The sequence below is a fragment of the Buteo buteo genome, chromosome Z (assembly GCF_964188355.1).
Source record: "Buteo buteo chromosome Z, bButBut1.hap1.1, whole genome shotgun sequence".
In the NCBI taxonomy this organism is placed as follows: Eukaryota; Metazoa; Chordata; class Aves; order Accipitriformes; family Accipitridae; genus Buteo; species Buteo buteo.
This window is the reverse complement of record NC_134204.1, coordinates 67219600-67236747: the sequence shown is the minus strand read 5'-3', so window position 1 is coordinate 67236747 and position 17148 is coordinate 67219600. Positions and strand designations below refer to the sequence as shown.

Below are 17148 nucleotides of genomic sequence, written 5' to 3'. Positions count from 1 at the left end.
GAAGGTGCCCAAGCCCTGGCACAGGTTGCCCAGAATGGTGGTAGAGTCTCCATCCTTGGAGATACTCAGAAGCCATCTCTACGTGGTCCTGGGCAACTGGCTCTAGGTGTCCATGCTTGAGCAGGGGGTTGGACCAGATGACCACCACTCATCTGTTCCAGCTGCAACTGTTCTGTGATTCTGTTGTTTTTACAAGCTGTTTTTCAAAACCATAGGGACTAAGCTCATGTATTTTGAGATGGTTAAATAGTCTCTCTTGCAGGCAGTGTCCACTCTAGTAGTGTGGCCCAACAGCATTAACCCTATGGAGTCTTACTGAACTTAAAGTTGTAGTTCTAGAGTGAAACATTGAGTGCAGAGGTCCTGTGTGACCAAGGTCCATGTTAGAAGACTGTCATGGTTTAACACAACCACACTGACGTGGTTATGAACATTATTCTCATACTAAATCCAAAACATAACACTATACCAGCTACTAGAAAGAAAATTAACTCTATCCTAGCTGAAACCAGGACAAAGACATATTACAGAGTCCTTTTGTTTTTATTTTGACTTAGCACTAGTCTGGTCATGTAGACTGAATGCCCATTTGAGGCTGGAGTGCAAATCACAAAATCAATGAACTGAAGCAGAGTAAGGGGATATAGTCACTTCACAAGGTGACTCCTGACCCAAGTGACAACAGTAATGCAGAAGCACCCACAGAGTTGCCTCTGTCTAAAAGTTGGTCCAGACAGTGCCTGTACTGAGAGTGAGCCACACTGCATGTCTTAATCTTATTTTTCAATGCTCCTCGTAATTGCAAACTTGGATTCCTCAAGAGCAGGTTGTAAATTATGAACATCATTTAATTCCATACCATTCCTAAGAGAGAAAATGGATTTCATATACAGTTATCCTGAAGAATGAAGACAGCGCTTAATGTTTCCTGTCCACATGTAAGGTTTTGCTGTTAAGACTTCTATTCAAGATTTTGCTGTTCTGTGATGGTATTTATCTTCCTTCCCTAATGTGTGCTCTGAGTAAAGCTAAGCTTCTTTTTCTTGAAATCATTAGCAACTTTATAATGAATTTTGTAACTACTCTTTTAAGTAGTGCTTTGCTTGGAGTAAGATAAAAGTCTCTTCTAATGCATGACATATTTAAATATTAAGTAGGCCTCATTAATGACATCTGCAACAAAGGACTTTTCAGGCTTTTGCCAAGGCATTTTTTGGCCTTGACACACAATATTTAGAATTAGGTGAATATTCTTTGTATTTGAAGACCTTAAAACATCAAATTTATTTGCAAGTTATGCTTTTTAACAATGGATTAAAACACAAATTAGAATGTGAGTTGTAGTTTTAAAAAGGCAGAAAACCAAGCTGTAAGTCTAGAGGTTCTACAAGTTGACTTAAGTCTACTTAGAAAGAAACAAAGTTTTTACACAACTACCATTGCCTTTAATTCTTCTTGGTTTTAGTTTGCAGCAAAGAGAAAATATAGATGAGCTTTCTAAAATTTTCTCTCTCAGATCAGTTCTTAATTTAATAGACTCTGATTCCTTTGTAAAAAGCAGCCAAGGTTGTTCAAACTATGGCCAATAGTAAGCGTCCATTAGCAACTAACCATTCATTGTGTGTACTCTCTGAAGATGGTGAATTGTGACAGTTGATTGAATCAGAGATGGAGTTGTCTTTCCTGGATACAGGAATGCCTGTGTTAACATCTTCCTATAAGACAGGAAATTGTGTATTTGTGGGATTTTAAAGAAATAAATACTTGTTTTTCAATCATAATACTCATCACTTTTTTTTCCCCCTCATTGCACTGTTACTTGTCTTCATAAAATATAGTCTTGCCACTATTCTAATGACTGGACTTTAAGCATTGTTGAGTTGCAAGGCAACTTTCCAAAAATAAGATTCACAGTTACAAACCACATCATTGATTTTCAAAAAGTCACTTTTTCATGATGTATCTAACGCAGTCTGAGCGCATGAGCACATCACTTTTTTTGTGTAAAGTGGCCACTTCTTTTTGAGGGGGTGGAAAAAACCAGTTACTTACTATTTTGAAGAAAAATGAAGGAAAAATCTAAAATTCTGCAAATTGAATATGATACCTCAGAAGCTAAAAAATGGAATCTCAGATTTACTGTCACTTGTTTGAAAATTGTTCTAACAATTCTTTAAGCTGTATATCACAGATCTGCAAGACTGCTTCGATGTATTTATACATTTAACTTAATTAATATGCTTGATTTTTTTAAGCAACAAAGCCTCACAGTAAATCTGATGCTGTAAAGTTGCATCATCTTTTTAATCAATACTCATTTTCCTATATATACTGTATGTTATAGAAGAACCAGTAAAAACTGGTCTCTAGAACTGCAGCATTCAATTTAGAAGGAAAGCATCAGATTGCCCTTATAAGTGTATTTTTAATAACATTAATGACAACAGCATATGGTTATTCTACCAGGGTGATTTGGGATAGCTGAGCTTGCAGGACTTGGAGGAATCATTATTGGATTCAAAATATGAACAAGTAATTTATAATGATGATTTACTATGAGAAGTTGAGGAGAATTATGCATATATTGTTTATGATGGAGGTTGCATTTCATTAAAACATCCTAAAAATATCTCTGTTTATATAATATCTTTAGTATAATACCTATGAGGTAACACCTTTAAGCAAACATAGATTATTTTTTTTCCTACTGAGTCCAAATCTACTTTTTGCTCACTATTTTTACCTCCAAAATGATTTCAGCAAAAGAATTAGGGGCAAAACCTAATTCCCACCCACATTAGGTAATCTAATTTATCAAGTATCTAATGATTGTTATGAAAGTTGCCTCTCCCCTTTTTGAATATCCTGTAGGCTGATAGGTGATGGAAAGATGTGATTAGTGTGGAAGTTCTATATCAGAAATACTCTGTTCTTCTAAGCAAATCCATTTCCTAGTGTACTAGCAATTTTAAGATTGTAAGATGTCATCAGAAATTCTTACTCTTAATGCCCAGTGATTTAAGTAAACCCTTCATTAAAAATGCAGGAGTTGGTGCATTGAAAAGTATTTTCACTTCAGTAATGTACATCCAGCCATTCCTCTGCGTGGATCTATTACTGTGCTCTATCAGGTAATTCTTTCATGCTGAATTTAACATGAAAATTAAGTGCCAGTTTCCTCTACATCTGTGGTAAGAACATAGGGGGTTTTCTTCCTTCAGATATTATAGGATGCCTTTTGTAACACGTGATACTTTATGTTGATTAGACAGCCTGAAATTTTCCTGCCTCAAATAATCATCTCTGATTGTACAGGCATCCTCAAGTCTTCTGTCTAAACATTGCTGTAAACCACAATGGAAAAACAGCTTTGAAGTATTCCCAGTAGCAATCTTGGAATTTCTTCAAGTATATTGAGATTTTGTTAGAAATTGAATTGCCAGTGTAATCCATCTTCCTTGTGAGAAAAGATTCAGATCAAGAGCTGGAGCCTAGCAGCATTAAGTATTAGAACATCCCTTTAAATCAATAAGCAACAAATCTGGCAGCGCATTCATGCAATGCCCAGTGCTACACTAAAGTGGCTTTAGTGCTGAAACAGCATTACTAATAGCACATCCCCAACACGGATAAACAGTTGAGTGATGCAGTAACCCAAATTATACAAGGCCTTACCTAGTTAAGTTTCACAAAAACATTTATATTTTACTGACATAGATAAGAAAGCAAGGGTTTTTTTCTTTTTTTTCAGATGACTTTCCAAACGTAGTTATAGAAGGCATTCTACATGGAATATTTTACCCTCATTTACTGCCCAGGTAGAAGTGATGCGTGGCTAGAAGAAGCTGAAGCAAGTCTCCGAGACATGTTTGATGGAATTAACAGGAGTAAAATTCTGTGATGTGAAAATTATGCTCAGAAGCAAGAGCCACAACCTCAGTTTAAGTTCAAGCATTATATCTTTTTACATAAAATCAATGTCACTACAATTGCTGCTTTTAAAAAAAAGAAGATATGAAAACAACAGTATTGAAGTTAGTGATACATTCTATATATTGACATGCTCTAACTATTTAACACTAAAAGCTGAAAGTCATACACTGAATTACCCTAACCTTTCAAAAGAATTGAAAGCTTTACTAATTATTTCTATAATTTCTATCATAAATGACACTAAACATTTTTACACCATGATTTTTCCCAGCACATTACCCATTGCTGGCAGTGGATGGATTAAAAGTGCTGGCACTGAAAAGAGTGTGTAAGAAATTGCCAAAAAAAAAAAAAAATTAAAGCAAGAAGAAATTGAAAGTGATTTAAAGTATTTTGTTCATTTTTCTTAAATTATTTTGAATCTGCTTTTTAATATCAGGTTGGAAAACAGCCAGTGCATGTGTATGAAGAGTTTCTAAGGCAAAAACATGCTTCCACATTCTGAAATAATACATAGCTCACTCTCAGGAAATTTTCTAGATTGCAGCTGAAGTAATTTTATCTAGCAGGAGATTTTTACATGGCATTTATGCACCTCCATTCAGTTACGACATCCAATCTGTGTGTATGTTTGCTTGTCACATCAACTTGCAGACTGTATTCCATATCTTAACATTTTATAAGTCACAGAGCATACAACTCTGTGGTAAGCTAAAGCAAGAATATGATTACATAGTAAAATGACAAAACTAAAACTGATACATATATATATAATTATATATATATATGTATTTGTTCAGGTTTAACTGGAAATTTTTATGTGTGCTACTGGACATTACAAAATAAATTACTACAACATGAATGTACTGCTCCAGTGTATTTTTGGTGTTTGTTCAAACAAGACATTTTTCTGAGCTTGTATCATCAGAGATGGGTTTTACAGATACTCCACATGAAGCATGAGAAAATACCTGGGTGCCTGCTCATTTAAAACTCTCAGCACCATGCTATCTGAACATCCTAGGCTTATAAAAAGTGTGTATCTTGGGGCAAAAAATTCAGTGTAATTGAACAGCCAGCAAGTCATTGGGTTCATCAGAGGAAGGGTGTTGCATAAAAGTGGTAATGGCAAAGCTAGACACAAACACAAGTCTGATCCTGGAGATGCATGGGTTGCCTCCTGCTGACTACTAAATCTGTTTTAAAGCTGCCTGGGGATGGTGAAAAGCTGGGACTTGTATAAAAGGTAGGCCTGTGACTGCAGCACTTTTTCAGGTAGCAGAATTCTCTACACTGTCTCCAGGATCAACATCCAGGAAAGCCTTCAGCTATTAGTGGAAAGCTATATGGGCAAGGGAGTCTGAGGCATTCTCACTCTTACTTTGCAACACTGCTTCCCAGTGCTGCTTTTCAGAGACTTTTTACTTTAAGCAGTTAGTAGAAAAATGAACAGGGGTGAAATGCAAGTCTGATTGCCTAGTACTAGGCAAATTTAGAGGCCCTTGACACATTCTTCTCTAGCTCTGTTTTTAAAGAAAGAGGACTGTAATCCTCTCACAGGTCTCTGAAAAGAAGTGTCGGTATTTACCCTCAGGAGAGGCCCCAGGTATGGATGGTGAACCACAGAAGCAGCCTTGTAAGGACAAAGGACATGTCAGGATGACCTGAGGTAAATCCCTGCCCACTGTGTTTTCCTGTTTCCTTGGGGGGGGGGGTGCCAGTAGGTACCTACAAGCTCTGTGCTGTAGGTACTCGCTCTTCCCCGGACCACTCAAAGTCTGGATACCTCACATGGGCTCCAGGACACCCTTCAGGAAACTAGTCACTGCAAAGATTAAGTGATATGCTGCCTACTGTGCAGGTGGATGAGTCCTTCATCAGATCTTGGCATTGACTCTTCAATCTTCGAGTTCTACAACACTGGAAACTCAAGAGAAATAATCCACATCTTCCTGTGGAGTACTACATAACTCACTTAAAGAACCTAACAAATACAGCTGTCTTTAAATGGTACCTTATGGTGACCTTCTTTAAAAGCTACCAGTTAAGTTGTCAGCTTAAGAGTTATTTTAGAAGCATTACAAAAATAATGAACCTAAAGTTGCATCTCTGATGTACAGCAAAACTGCAATAAAAAGCATTTCAGCTTTATCATAAATAACATTAGCTTGGTGTTATAAAATTCACTGTGCTGCAAAACAAGGGACTCTTCTATTTTAATCAGTTTCTAACTGATGATCTTATTTAACAATGGACAGAGCTGTTCTTTCTTGGTTACAGGATTGTATCTGAATACTGTGGGTTTTTGAAAGACAGCCTGGACTTTATCTGACACATTGAGAGAAATTTACCATCCCTGCTCTAACCTTACAACCTCATTTCCTGGAAAGCAGCACCCCCTGCTTATTTTGCAGAATTTACTGAGGTGAGAAAAAAGGCCTTTGTGGGGGGAAATAAAAAAAACTCTTCATTAAGTATTTATTTGAAATCAAAGTTTATTTATTCAAAACAGTCCTGTATTTAATTTTTTTGTTTGTTTTTAAAATGCTGATACTGTTACAGAAAATATTTTCAGTTGAAAAGGCAGAAACAAATATTGCAAAAAATTTCCAGAGAACCTTAAAAAAACAGAAGTAGTTCTAAAATTTTTCATGAAAGACTTTTTCTGCAAGATCTAGTATTTAGTGGGGTATGTCCTGAATTTCAAGGAGTGACAGCTCCATCAAGTTGTTATATTGGCAAATGGTAAGTATTGTCTAAATATAGCCTCATATGTTTTGAGACAAAAACTCAATGGATAGTTGAGATCAGTCAAAAACAGGCCTTAAAGAAAAGTGATCAAGTTTTACTTTCCATTCTGACTGTTGGTCTCACCAGTCGCCTACTTCAACTACAAATGGTTCTTTTACAGCTATTTTGCCACTGTTCACAATCACACAGTCTTGAAGGGGCCGGTCATGTTCATCTGTCTGCTGGAGTTCTATTGAGTGCACCACAGACTGTAAAAAAAAATAAAATAAAATAAAAATTTCAGTTTAGCCAAGGAAACTCCAGTGGCTCAAGTCTGGTACCAGGTAAACAACTAAGTGCTCCGAGCATTACAATTTATTAAGCAACTTCTGAACAAAGACCTTTACCCTGTTGAGTTCCCATGTGCCTTCCCCCCCCCCCCCCCCCCCATTAACAGTTGTGCCACTCTACAACCCACACACAGTTGACAGAATCACATGGAAGGCTGTTTGCCCTTCTATAAAAACTTTCAGCCAACAAAAATATCACGAAGAGGCAACAAAACGCCCTTTCAGCTAACTGACCTAGCGCATACAGGGTCTGTCTGTAACCTATGAGCAGAAAGTGAATCCAGAGAACATAAAGGATAAGCAATAATTATTTTTCTAATCATACAGCATAACTGTCCATGCTTCAAGAAATCTGATGACTGCTTCTACTTTTAGTGTAACACACACATATACAGATTTTAAGTGTGGTACAAAGCCCTCCAGTCAGACAGGTACAGGTAAACTACAGGCCTCATGCTAGGCAACTAATTAAAGTAGTATTTTTAAAGGACAAAATTTAGTTAGGAATACTGACTACCTGGCTTTGGATATCTGTTCATTAATCTAACTAAACTAAAACTTAGTCCAAGTCTCTCCTCAAAAATTTTCAGCTACTACTGTAGCTCATGAGAACAGATTTCAATATGAATGTGGGAGTGCAGTGCAAGTGTTCTAATGAGGTTCTCAAACTCCTCAAAGAACTGGTCAGTGCAGCAGGTCATGTTTCCCCTGTTCGTTTCAAAACACAGACTAAATGGAATAATTTAAAAGGAAAACCAGACTACTGGAAGTATAATCAGTTGGAAGAACCATTTTTAAACTTAAATTCTATTTGGCCCTTGTACAGTTTTGCAGCTGTGTATGGTTTGAGGGAATTAACTACCTTTTTTTTTCCCACAGATCTGAATACATGTATTTGTAAACTTTATATTTACATGCTTCTAAAAACCGTAACAATGAAAGTGTTATCCATGGCTAGTACATGCTACAAAATTAGATTTTAGCTTGTAGAAATACAATTATTTCATGGCTAACAGCGTTAGTGAAAGGGGGACCTGAACTTACTCCATTTGTAATCTGCAAAGATGTCAGTGTTCATTTCAGTGGTTAGTGGTCTGAAACAAGAGCTGTGAAAGCCAAAGGCATGATTTAAGTTCCATTTCTGCAGTCACCATTTGCTATTTCTTTTCTAAATCATCCAGTTCCAGGCTCTTCACTATCATTTTCTGCCATGTACATATTAGATAAACACTTTTGAACCACAACGGTGTAAATTACACTAACACAGATAAAATGCAGCAGAATTTGTCCAGATTTTCTTGGATTAACCCTGCCACTAATTTTAGCTTACCATTCCATCAAGGACTTTGCCAAATACTACATGTTTTCCATCTAACCAAGAAGGCTTTGTCACACTGATGAAGAATTGGGATCCGTTGGTGTCTGGGCCAGAATTAGCCATGCTAACCCATCCAATTCCATAGTGTTTGAGCTTGAAGTTCTCATCTGGAAACCTTTCTCCATAGATGCTTCTTCCTATGACACAAAATACAAAAGCAAACCTTAACAACAACAAAAAAAAACCAAAACCCAACAAAAAAAAAAAAAACCAAAACAAAAATCAAACACCCACCCCATCCCACCTTTGTTCAAAAATGGGAAAAACAAAGTATAAATTCAGGACTTGAAGATTCATTGTTTGAGTAAGTACAGCAACATCACTTCCATCATCAGTGATTCCATAACTGAAAGCATTTTGCATGTAAAGATAGGCTAAAACACCACATATAAGAGGAGAGTATTTAAAGCTCATGATGCTCTATCCTTTGAATTTAACAAGCAAGCCGAGTACCTTCTAAGGTCCTGCTTACATACAGCACTGAACAATAGTATACTTCACCCTGTTGAACAAATTTGAAGTACATAATTATGGCCCCTAAAAATAAGGTTACCATGTTTTGTGACAATTTTAGTCTTCACTTTTACAACTTTTCCTCCTGATAAGAATTGCTTTAGACATGTTTAAATACATGAAGAACAAATGGAAGTTAGCTTAAAAGACTCAGTGTGGAATTTCTGAGTGGAATAATAATAATGGAATCATTACATAAGGATTTTGATGTTTCTAAAATTGTTCAGAAGGGAAACCATTTAAGTCCCGTTCAAACGATCACCACTTTGAAAACAGAAGGATGTCTTCCCTCATTATTTGTACAGTGCCTACCACAATGGGTACGCTGCTTCCAACACCACCAGATACCATCCCAATAAACAGTATTAGCAGGCAAACAAACCCTGCCTACCTTTAATGCTAAAACTGGGTCTTTGGTATTTTGGCCTTCCCCATTGTTCTCTGCAAGGAAAAGGAATGTGTGTTTCCCATTCTGTCTCAACAGGGAAATCACTAACATTGAGTGTACGCATAACAGAAGAGAAGAAATGAGAAGCCAGACTGCATGCAATGCACGAGATGCTGCGCTGTGATTGCCCTCCTTAGCTCATTGAACTGGTCTTCTGGAGGCTCAGGAGGGAGAAATGATACACACAGCAAAAACTCACACCACCAGTAAGTTTATGGTTTTAAACTTAGTAGGAGAAAAAAAAAGAGGGCAGAGGACATGACCCTCATTTTCTAATTTCTCTACCCCTGATTTGAAATTCCCTCCCACAGCACATTTCAGAAGGTTCCACAGAACTGGCTGACCCAAGGGCAGAAAGGACAGCCTACTCCTTCCCTACCTGCCTTCCCTCTACACGCTTTCACTGTTTTCTGCTGATGACTCGAACTGGTTCATGTATACACGCAATCAATGAGTGCCTCAGGGAAGGAGCGCTGTCACAAAGCCAGAGCAGGGGAAGGGCGGAGACATCCGTCTTTTGGAGACTATATGTTGTAGGAGCAGCTCAGCTGGTCAAGTGGCTCCAGCCCACCACACAAAGCCATGCTTCTTGAATGGGGACAAGTCACAGACAGAAAAGAGCTATCTGCAAAAATTGAGGACAAAGGAAGCTCTACACATACTTATAATCAGAAAATCCAAATAATTGAAGCCTTGTGTTCCAAGATGCTTGGAAAAGTACTAGATGCTCCAATACAAGTGTTTGGGGTTTTTTTTCATTTATGGGAGCTGAAAGAATGAGGGAATATGCTGTTTTGCCCATCTTTTCAGCAGACATTTGAAAAAGGACAGGGAACCTGTAAGATACTAAGCGTGTTTACCTCCTGATCCATCTCCAGCTGTGAAGTCTCCTCCTTGAATCATGAAGTCTTTGATCACACGATGAAATTTACTTCCTTTGTATCCATATCCTCTCTAAGAAAATGAAATAATTCTTTAAATGAATGTAACATCCAATTCTATACAGTCACATGGAAGTACACATGTAGTGAGTGGCCAGACTTCACAGAATATACCACCACTGGAGACAAATACTGGCAAGAAACAAATTAAACTGAGATACAGGTGAATGGAGCTGGGCTACTGCCACAAAGCAGATATTACTCAGGTGATCAAAGCCATTGTCTTTATTTGACTGGTATCTGGCCACAGTACCTCTACATGCTAGATCTGCATGGCAGGGACAGATTGAGGAGGTGATATCCAATATCTCGTAATTACATCTTGTGAACCAAGCCCCAAGGACATGAGAAGACATGCACCAGTGCACAGCCTTGGGGATGGCACTCTTGCACAAACTCCACTGAATTAAAATCGACAGTTCACAACTGAAACAGCATTAAACAAATATTTACTTCCCAATCCAAACTTGAGTACACAGTGGAAGAAAACCACAAACATACTTCTCCAGTTGCCAGCACAATGAAGTTCTCCACAGTCTTCGGGACAACTTTTCCAAACAATCCAATTACAATTCTGCCAACATCTTTGTCTCCAATCTTCACATCAAAGAACACCTGAACGTTTTTATGAAAACAACAAAAGTGATACAAATGTGAGCACAACAAAAAGGCCAAGCTTTTGAAAGCATAAGGTGGTAACAAACTGCTTCTGGCTGGTCTGTATTAACAGTATCCTTCAATTTCTGAGGGTGCTGTTCAAGAAAAATCCTTTCAGAGCTACCAAAATCAGATTATGCAGAAAACTGTTTGAGAATTGGTGACTATACATTTTGACTCTTACTGCTTTTAAGGGCTCAGTGAGACTGCTGTATCACAAGTTTGAAGGTAGTGTTCAAGAAGATTTTTTTCCCAGAAATGCACATCTTCAAAGCTGTACAGAAAAGATGAAATAGGAAAACAAGGAAGAACAATGACGCTATTCCAGTGTGGTGAACAATAACAAGGAACTACAGTACTGACACTCCCCACAAACAATACTGCTATCCACTCATAATCTTCACTGTTCTAGGCATTAGTATGCATGTGATTAAGTGTAGGTGAAAGCCTAAATTTAGTTAAATTGACAAACAGTGGGAAGAAAATCCTATGGCTCAAGCAAGGAGTTGCTTTCCCAAATATGAATTCAAGCCTGGTAAGAGAAATAACCAGGCTACATTATTCACCTGATTGCCTAAAAGCTTCAACATAGAAGTTGCTAAAATGCAACTTCAAAAAGGCAAATGAGTTATGAAGCATTTTAATATAGTTCAGAATATATGAATGCATATTTGAAGATGCAAAAATGTTCCAACAATTACTGAAAATAGGAACAGCTGTCAGGAAATGAGGCATTTTGAAGTTCTGAAAAAGTTACATAAAAACTATTACAACTTCTAGGAAACAGCAACGTGTATTCCTATGATGTGGTATTTGCTGTTCCTTGTGGCACTTGACCAAATATTACTTGTCTGCAACGCTCAGAAATTAGTCCAATAATGATAATAAATGGCCACAGTCTCTCCAACGTGAATGCCTCTTTCACACTGTCCTAGTAAACATTTCTACCGTTTCTTGATCTCCCATGTGGTTTTGACTGTTGAACTTTTGGCTAATGCTATAAAAGCTCTATAAAGAAAATAAAATTCCTTTTGATACACCTCATTCATTTCCCTGGCACTTGGCACTAAATAACATACTACTTAGATGTGTGGCTCCCAAAGTATTAACAGCACATTTTCACTAACTTCTTAACATTTTTATAAGCATACCTCTCTGAATTTTGCCACCAGGGTTATCTAAGTAAGGGGTATTGCCTACCTACGTTTTCTAAACACACCTTATTTTGCCTGGAAATGTTGTCCTAGTAGAAAGACTGCCTGAAATATATAAGCATATATAAGTAACACAACCAAGACTACCAAGCTAAGACCCCAGATAGTAGTAACATCAAACACTTGCACAGACCACATGCAGACACATCCGCCATATGTTGTAAACCTAACCCAGCCTGAAGCTTTCATTCATGGCAGAGCTGCTCGCCTAAGCAGCAAACCCAATACTTCCAAAAAAGCATTGCTTCAGGTTATTCAGTGCTTGTAAACAAACAGTAAGTTCCTGGCTTCCTGTTAGCATTCCACATACCTGTGCTACAAGCTTGGTGATTTTTTGAAAGCTCTGCACTTTAATTACGCAGCACATAACATGTCTGTGCACATTTCTGGCCAGGAGATCAAATACAGAAATATTTGCTAGCCCTAGATTGCCATTTTTGTGTAAAGAAACCATGTTCTTTTAAACATATTTTCTCAAGTTCTCTGGAAACTCAGTAAGCATGGTCAACACAGCAAACTCAAATCTCAAAAAACATCTGGCCAGATTCTTCACCAAAAACTCTTAGAGAAAATAAATATTAGAAGTTTTCAGTCTTATTAATATTTATGTAAATACTTAATCTTATTTACAATTTGCAGTAAGTATTTCACGACTGAAATGAAAAAGAGTGCACCAGTAAGACTGGCTGGTTCTCATGAACTTATATATAATTTACACAAGATGGTGTATATCAAAATGAAAAAACAGCCAAGAGTATTCAATTATTGGGGGGGGGGGGGGCAAAGACTCCTAGACACCAGGCAATAAAACAACAAATGCAAAATACTACATGTGGAAGAGGACTATATAGCCATAATAAGGGGTCCTAAATTGGCTACCACTCAAAAAAGACATCTGGAGTCTGATTTGACGAGCATTTTGATGGAAAGTTTGGCTCTGGACTTGTGAAGGTCAGAGAAGGAAAATGAATGTTAAAAATAATTAAAAATGGATAAGGACAAGAGATGGGCATAATTACACCATGGTATAAATCTGTACGGTGCGTTCACACCCCGAGTGCTGCATGTAATTCTGGCTCCTCTATTGCAGAATGGTAAAACCAACCTGAAAAAGGCAGAGAAAAGGGCAGCACAGATGCTCAAAGATCTGTAATACCTTTTATATGAAGAAAGATTAAATAAAACTATGCAAGCTGAAAGAGAGAAAACTAGTGTGATTTGCTGAGCTCTGTAAAGTTATGACTAGCTTGGACAAGGAAAATTGGCACAATTAAACTGGACTACATTGCCAGAAGATGATTTGGAGGCCAAAGCCTACGAGATTTACCGCCCCCCCCAAAAAAATGAAATTCATGGACTAGAAACTGTAGACAATTGTAGACAATGGTGACAATGAAGTTCAGAGAAAAAGGCACAGCCTGTGGCTTAGGAAGCTGAGGCTGCGCCAGAGGGAGCAGCTCTGCCCCTTCCCTGCCCTGCCAGCTTTCACCAGTGCGGGCATCTTTCACCAAGAGCACGGCACTCCCTCGTGAGTGCAGGTGGAGAGGTTGTTGGGGGCAGAAACATCTAATCCCTACTTTATCCAAAGCCGGACCTCCTGCACCAGCAAAAACTTTCTGGGAAGGGATGCCGGTACGTTGCGATAAGCGGGTCCACCCCCGCCCCGCTGCCAGGCCCGCCAGTCGGTCTCTTGGGCAGGGCCATCAGCACTTACCGCACAGCCTCCGGCGCAAACCCCGTCCCGCCTGCGGAGACCTGCGTGGCCGAGGCACGCCGCTCCGCTGGCAGCGCGCTCTGAGGGACGACGCGGTTCGGCTTAGGTTCGGACCCACGGCAGCTGCCCAAGCCCGTCGCGGCAGGGAGCGGGAAACAAGGGGGCAATAAAGTGACAGTTCACGACACCGGGAGTTTCAGCAACGGCGGGGGGGGGGGGGGGGGGGGCGGGGCACGACAAAAATAAATACAGCACAACTGAGCCTCAGAGCGGGTGAAAGCCCACTGCCCAGCGCAGCGCGGACACCACCGCGCACGCAGCCCCCACGCTGCCTACGGCGGCGGCAGAGACCGCAGAAGCAAGGATGTAATTACCAATTGCAAAGTTACCCTCTCTGTAAGCTAGAGGCAGGCTGAGCTAACTAGCAAGTTTGAGGTGTGCCAGCGGCTACAGAAAGGGGGCATGCCCAAAGGGGTTAAAAAAACCCCAAACCAACCACACAACTCATTTATAAAACGGAAAAGTGAAGGCGCTTGTCCGAGCCCTCCCCAAACCCGACCCCCGCAGGGGCCTCCTTTCCGCCGGAATCCGGCCCGGGAAGGAGCGAGCCGGCGAGGGACCAGCTCGACACTCTAAAACCGGGGTAAAAGGCTGCCAGGCGGCCCCCGCACCCTCCCTAAGCGCCGAAAACGGGCGCGGAGCCGGCAGGGGAAAAAAGCCCCTTCGGGGGCCCGCTGAGGAGACGCCGCGGCCCCCTCACGACCGACCGATCCCGACTCGCCTCAGGCCGGCAGCCGGGGAGGCTTCCCGGCCGCCGGAGCCGCCCCGGCCGCGGGCGAGAGTCACCTTGGCTGTCACGCTGGGTCCCCTCTTCTTGAAGCCCTCAGCCACCGGGGCCAGGAAGCAAAGGCAAGCAACGGCGCCGAGGAGCGCCGCCGGCCCCCCACGGCCCATGGCGCTGAGGCGAGCGCTGCGGCGCCTGCGCCCGCCGCCGGGCGGCTCCTCCCGCGCCATGTGGCGGAGGGGGGGAGGCAAGGTCACCCCTCCGAGCCGCGGCCGGGGCTGGCCCTGCTTAACTTTGGAGGGTGGATGGGAGGGGCGAGGCGGGCGGAGCCTGTCGGGCGCGCGGCCGTGGGGGAGGCTGCGTGGGCTGAGGTGGGCACTGGGGGGGGGTGCGTGGCAGGCGCCCGCCCTCAGACCCTGCGGCTGTCTTCAGAGCGGGTTTTCCTCCTTCTTGGGTACGGGGGCCCCCCAGGGTGAGCCCCGGACCCCTGGCTGGGTTTCGGGTGGCTACAAATGCCGGAGGGGTCGCGGTGCCCGTTGCTTGTGGGGGGGAGGTCGCGGGGTGGGAAGGCCCCTGGGCTCCTCGGGGGCTCGGCCTCGCCGAACAGGAGCAGGGGTTACCTGTAAGGGGCCAAGTAGCCCGGGTTTTGGCTTCAGCCAGTCCGTGTGCACGGGGGGGTTCCTCGAGGAGCCCACAAGTGGGTGCAGTAGCCAAAACAGTGGGTGTTCAGGGGGTTTTGACAGCGGATCGTTGGTCCTTCATCTCTGAGGTGTTAAATGTGCTGAGCAGAAACATGACCCTGTAAGGCACTTGTAATGCTTCTGGTTTCCTTTGTGTTAGCAGTACAGGTGCAGTGCTTGGCACCCGTGTCAGCACCCTTGGCTTTGAACGGTAAGGAGCTGCACCAAGCAAATTCAGCAAACACAAATGTCTGTCCCAAGCCGTTGCCTACCAAGACAGGGAAGAGGGATCCCAGTCTAGCAAATTACTTTGCCTTTGACACTGACCTGTTATCTTCTCTGCTCTAAAATTGTTTGCATTCAGGGCCTGTCCCAAATGGTGTCACTGCTACAGTAGTCCCTAGAAAATTTGTAAATTGGAACAGTGAAATTTGTGGCCTCCCAAGTGCCAGCATGTGGAAGAAAAATAATTAGTAGATACTGATATACTGCAAGCAGGAGGCTGACAGCGGCCTGTGTAAACACACACGGGATTAAACTTGGCAGTGCTGTGTTTCTGGGTATATGGCATAGCACCTATGCAAAGAGTTTGGTGCTGCTTGCAAAGCCAGCCCAGAGCTCAGGTGGAGTGCTTGAGGGAGAATAAGCTCCACACTGGCACAGCTACACTGTCACTGCCACTGAGCCTCTCAGCTTGAGGCTGTGCCTCAGTTAGCAAGTACCAGACACAGTAGTTGGTGCTGAAAAGTTGACATCTGCACTGTGTGCTTTTCAGGTGATCTGTCCAGCTGACCAAATGCCCACTAGCAGCTGAAGAGTGCTGGTCATGCTTCTGGAACACAGCTTCTGGTTTAGTTTCATCTGACAGAAGTCTAGTTTGTGCATGGCAAGACCTCTCTGCATTGAGAACCAAAGCACAGCAAGTGGGGGTGTTGGAAAGATCCACTTCAGAAGTGTACTCCTGATCCAAAATAAAACGTACCATAGGCACACCCTAATGCACATCTTTGACTACAGATTGGTCATAGACTGTTTTTCACAGGGGATGTCACTTCTCCGCTGTTTTCCATTCTGCCCCATATGCTGCCTACACTAATGAATCTGAATGCAATGAGATTCTCATCAGGCGACTAGTAAAAACTCATTTCCCAGGCACAGCAGAGTGGTGATTACTGATTCCGCATCACATAGTGCATGAGCAGAAACACGGAATGATCATCTTGCTTAGTTGTTGACTGACACAAATAGATCCCCTTTCCTCAAGAGGTGTAAAATATTTGTGGTTGTAGCTCCTCAGTCAAAGAACCACCTTGACTAATCTGGGGCTTAACTTTGACATCTGACCTACGTGCTGGCATTTTGTAAAACTTGAGGGCTTTACTGAAGCCCTGCCCGTGGGGACTCACTGTCAGCACTGGGGGCTATGGGACTTCAGGGCATGGTTTAAGACATTTACCCAGTTTCCTTGTAGCTAATTAGATCTGTTCATCTTAGTGCTGAAACAAAAGTAGTTCATGTGTGTATAGGTGGTTAAAGCACTTCTTTGATCCTGTTGTTAGTGGTTGCTATATTTCACCCTGACATTCTTCTTTAAATATCAAAGCAGACCCAGACCTTCACTGTCTCTTATGCTAGATTCTTTCATATGTCAATGCACTGTCAGCAAGTATGTGAGTATGAGAGTTTACTCAGAGTAAACTGAGTATGTGTTTATTTTCTCTGCCTGTTTGATAAGGTACTAAGAATTTAAAATTATGATTCAGCTGCCTTCCTTGCATTGCGTCACCACATAATAATGGTGTTTGA

The 17148-nt window shown here is 41.4% G+C and overlaps 2 protein-coding genes across 3 annotated transcripts in view; one reads left to right on the top strand and one right to left on the bottom strand.

Annotated features, from left to right (window-relative positions):
- SNX24 (sorting nexin 24) overlaps positions 1 to 4799 on the top strand; it is a 95888-nt gene extending 91089 nt beyond the window's left edge. For both annotated transcript variants that reach the window (XM_075021766.1, XM_075021765.1), the window contains one exon: positions 3752 to 4799. In XM_075021766.1, the coding sequence (XP_074877867.1) occupies positions 3752 to 3822 (71 nt within the window). In that variant the 3' untranslated portion in view covers positions 3823 to 4799. The remainder of the gene's footprint in view (positions 1 to 3751) is intronic.
- A 1604-nt stretch (positions 4800 to 6403) lies between these two features.
- Positions 6404 to 14932, bottom strand: PPIC (peptidylprolyl isomerase C). The gene is made up of 5 exons (XM_075021764.1): positions 14725 to 14932; positions 10795 to 10908; positions 10213 to 10306; positions 8344 to 8528; positions 6404 to 6932 (listed from the first exon to the last, which is right to left on the bottom strand). The coding sequence occupies exons 1-5, from the start codon at positions 14890 to 14892 to the stop codon at positions 6804 to 6806; spliced, it is 690 nt and encodes a 229-aa protein (XP_074877865.1). The 5' UTR covers positions 14893 to 14932; the 3' UTR covers positions 6404 to 6803.
- Positions 14933 to 17148: the final 2216 nt, after the last annotated feature.

Bases quoted from the DNA above. Each gene is read 5' to 3' on its own strand.
- PPIC (XM_075021764.1), bottom strand. From the start codon at position 14,892: ATGGCGCGGGAGGAGCCGCCCGGCGGCGGGCGCAGGCGCCGCAGCGCT. The intron at 10,307-10,794 runs GTATGTTTGTGG...TCATTTTCTTAG, and splicing joins TTGTGCTGGCAACTGGAGAA to AGAGGATATGGATACAAAGG. The intron at 8,529-10,212 runs GTAAACACGCTT...TTTGTGTCATAG, and splicing joins AGCTGGAGATGGATCAGGAG to GAAGAAGCATCTATGGAGAA.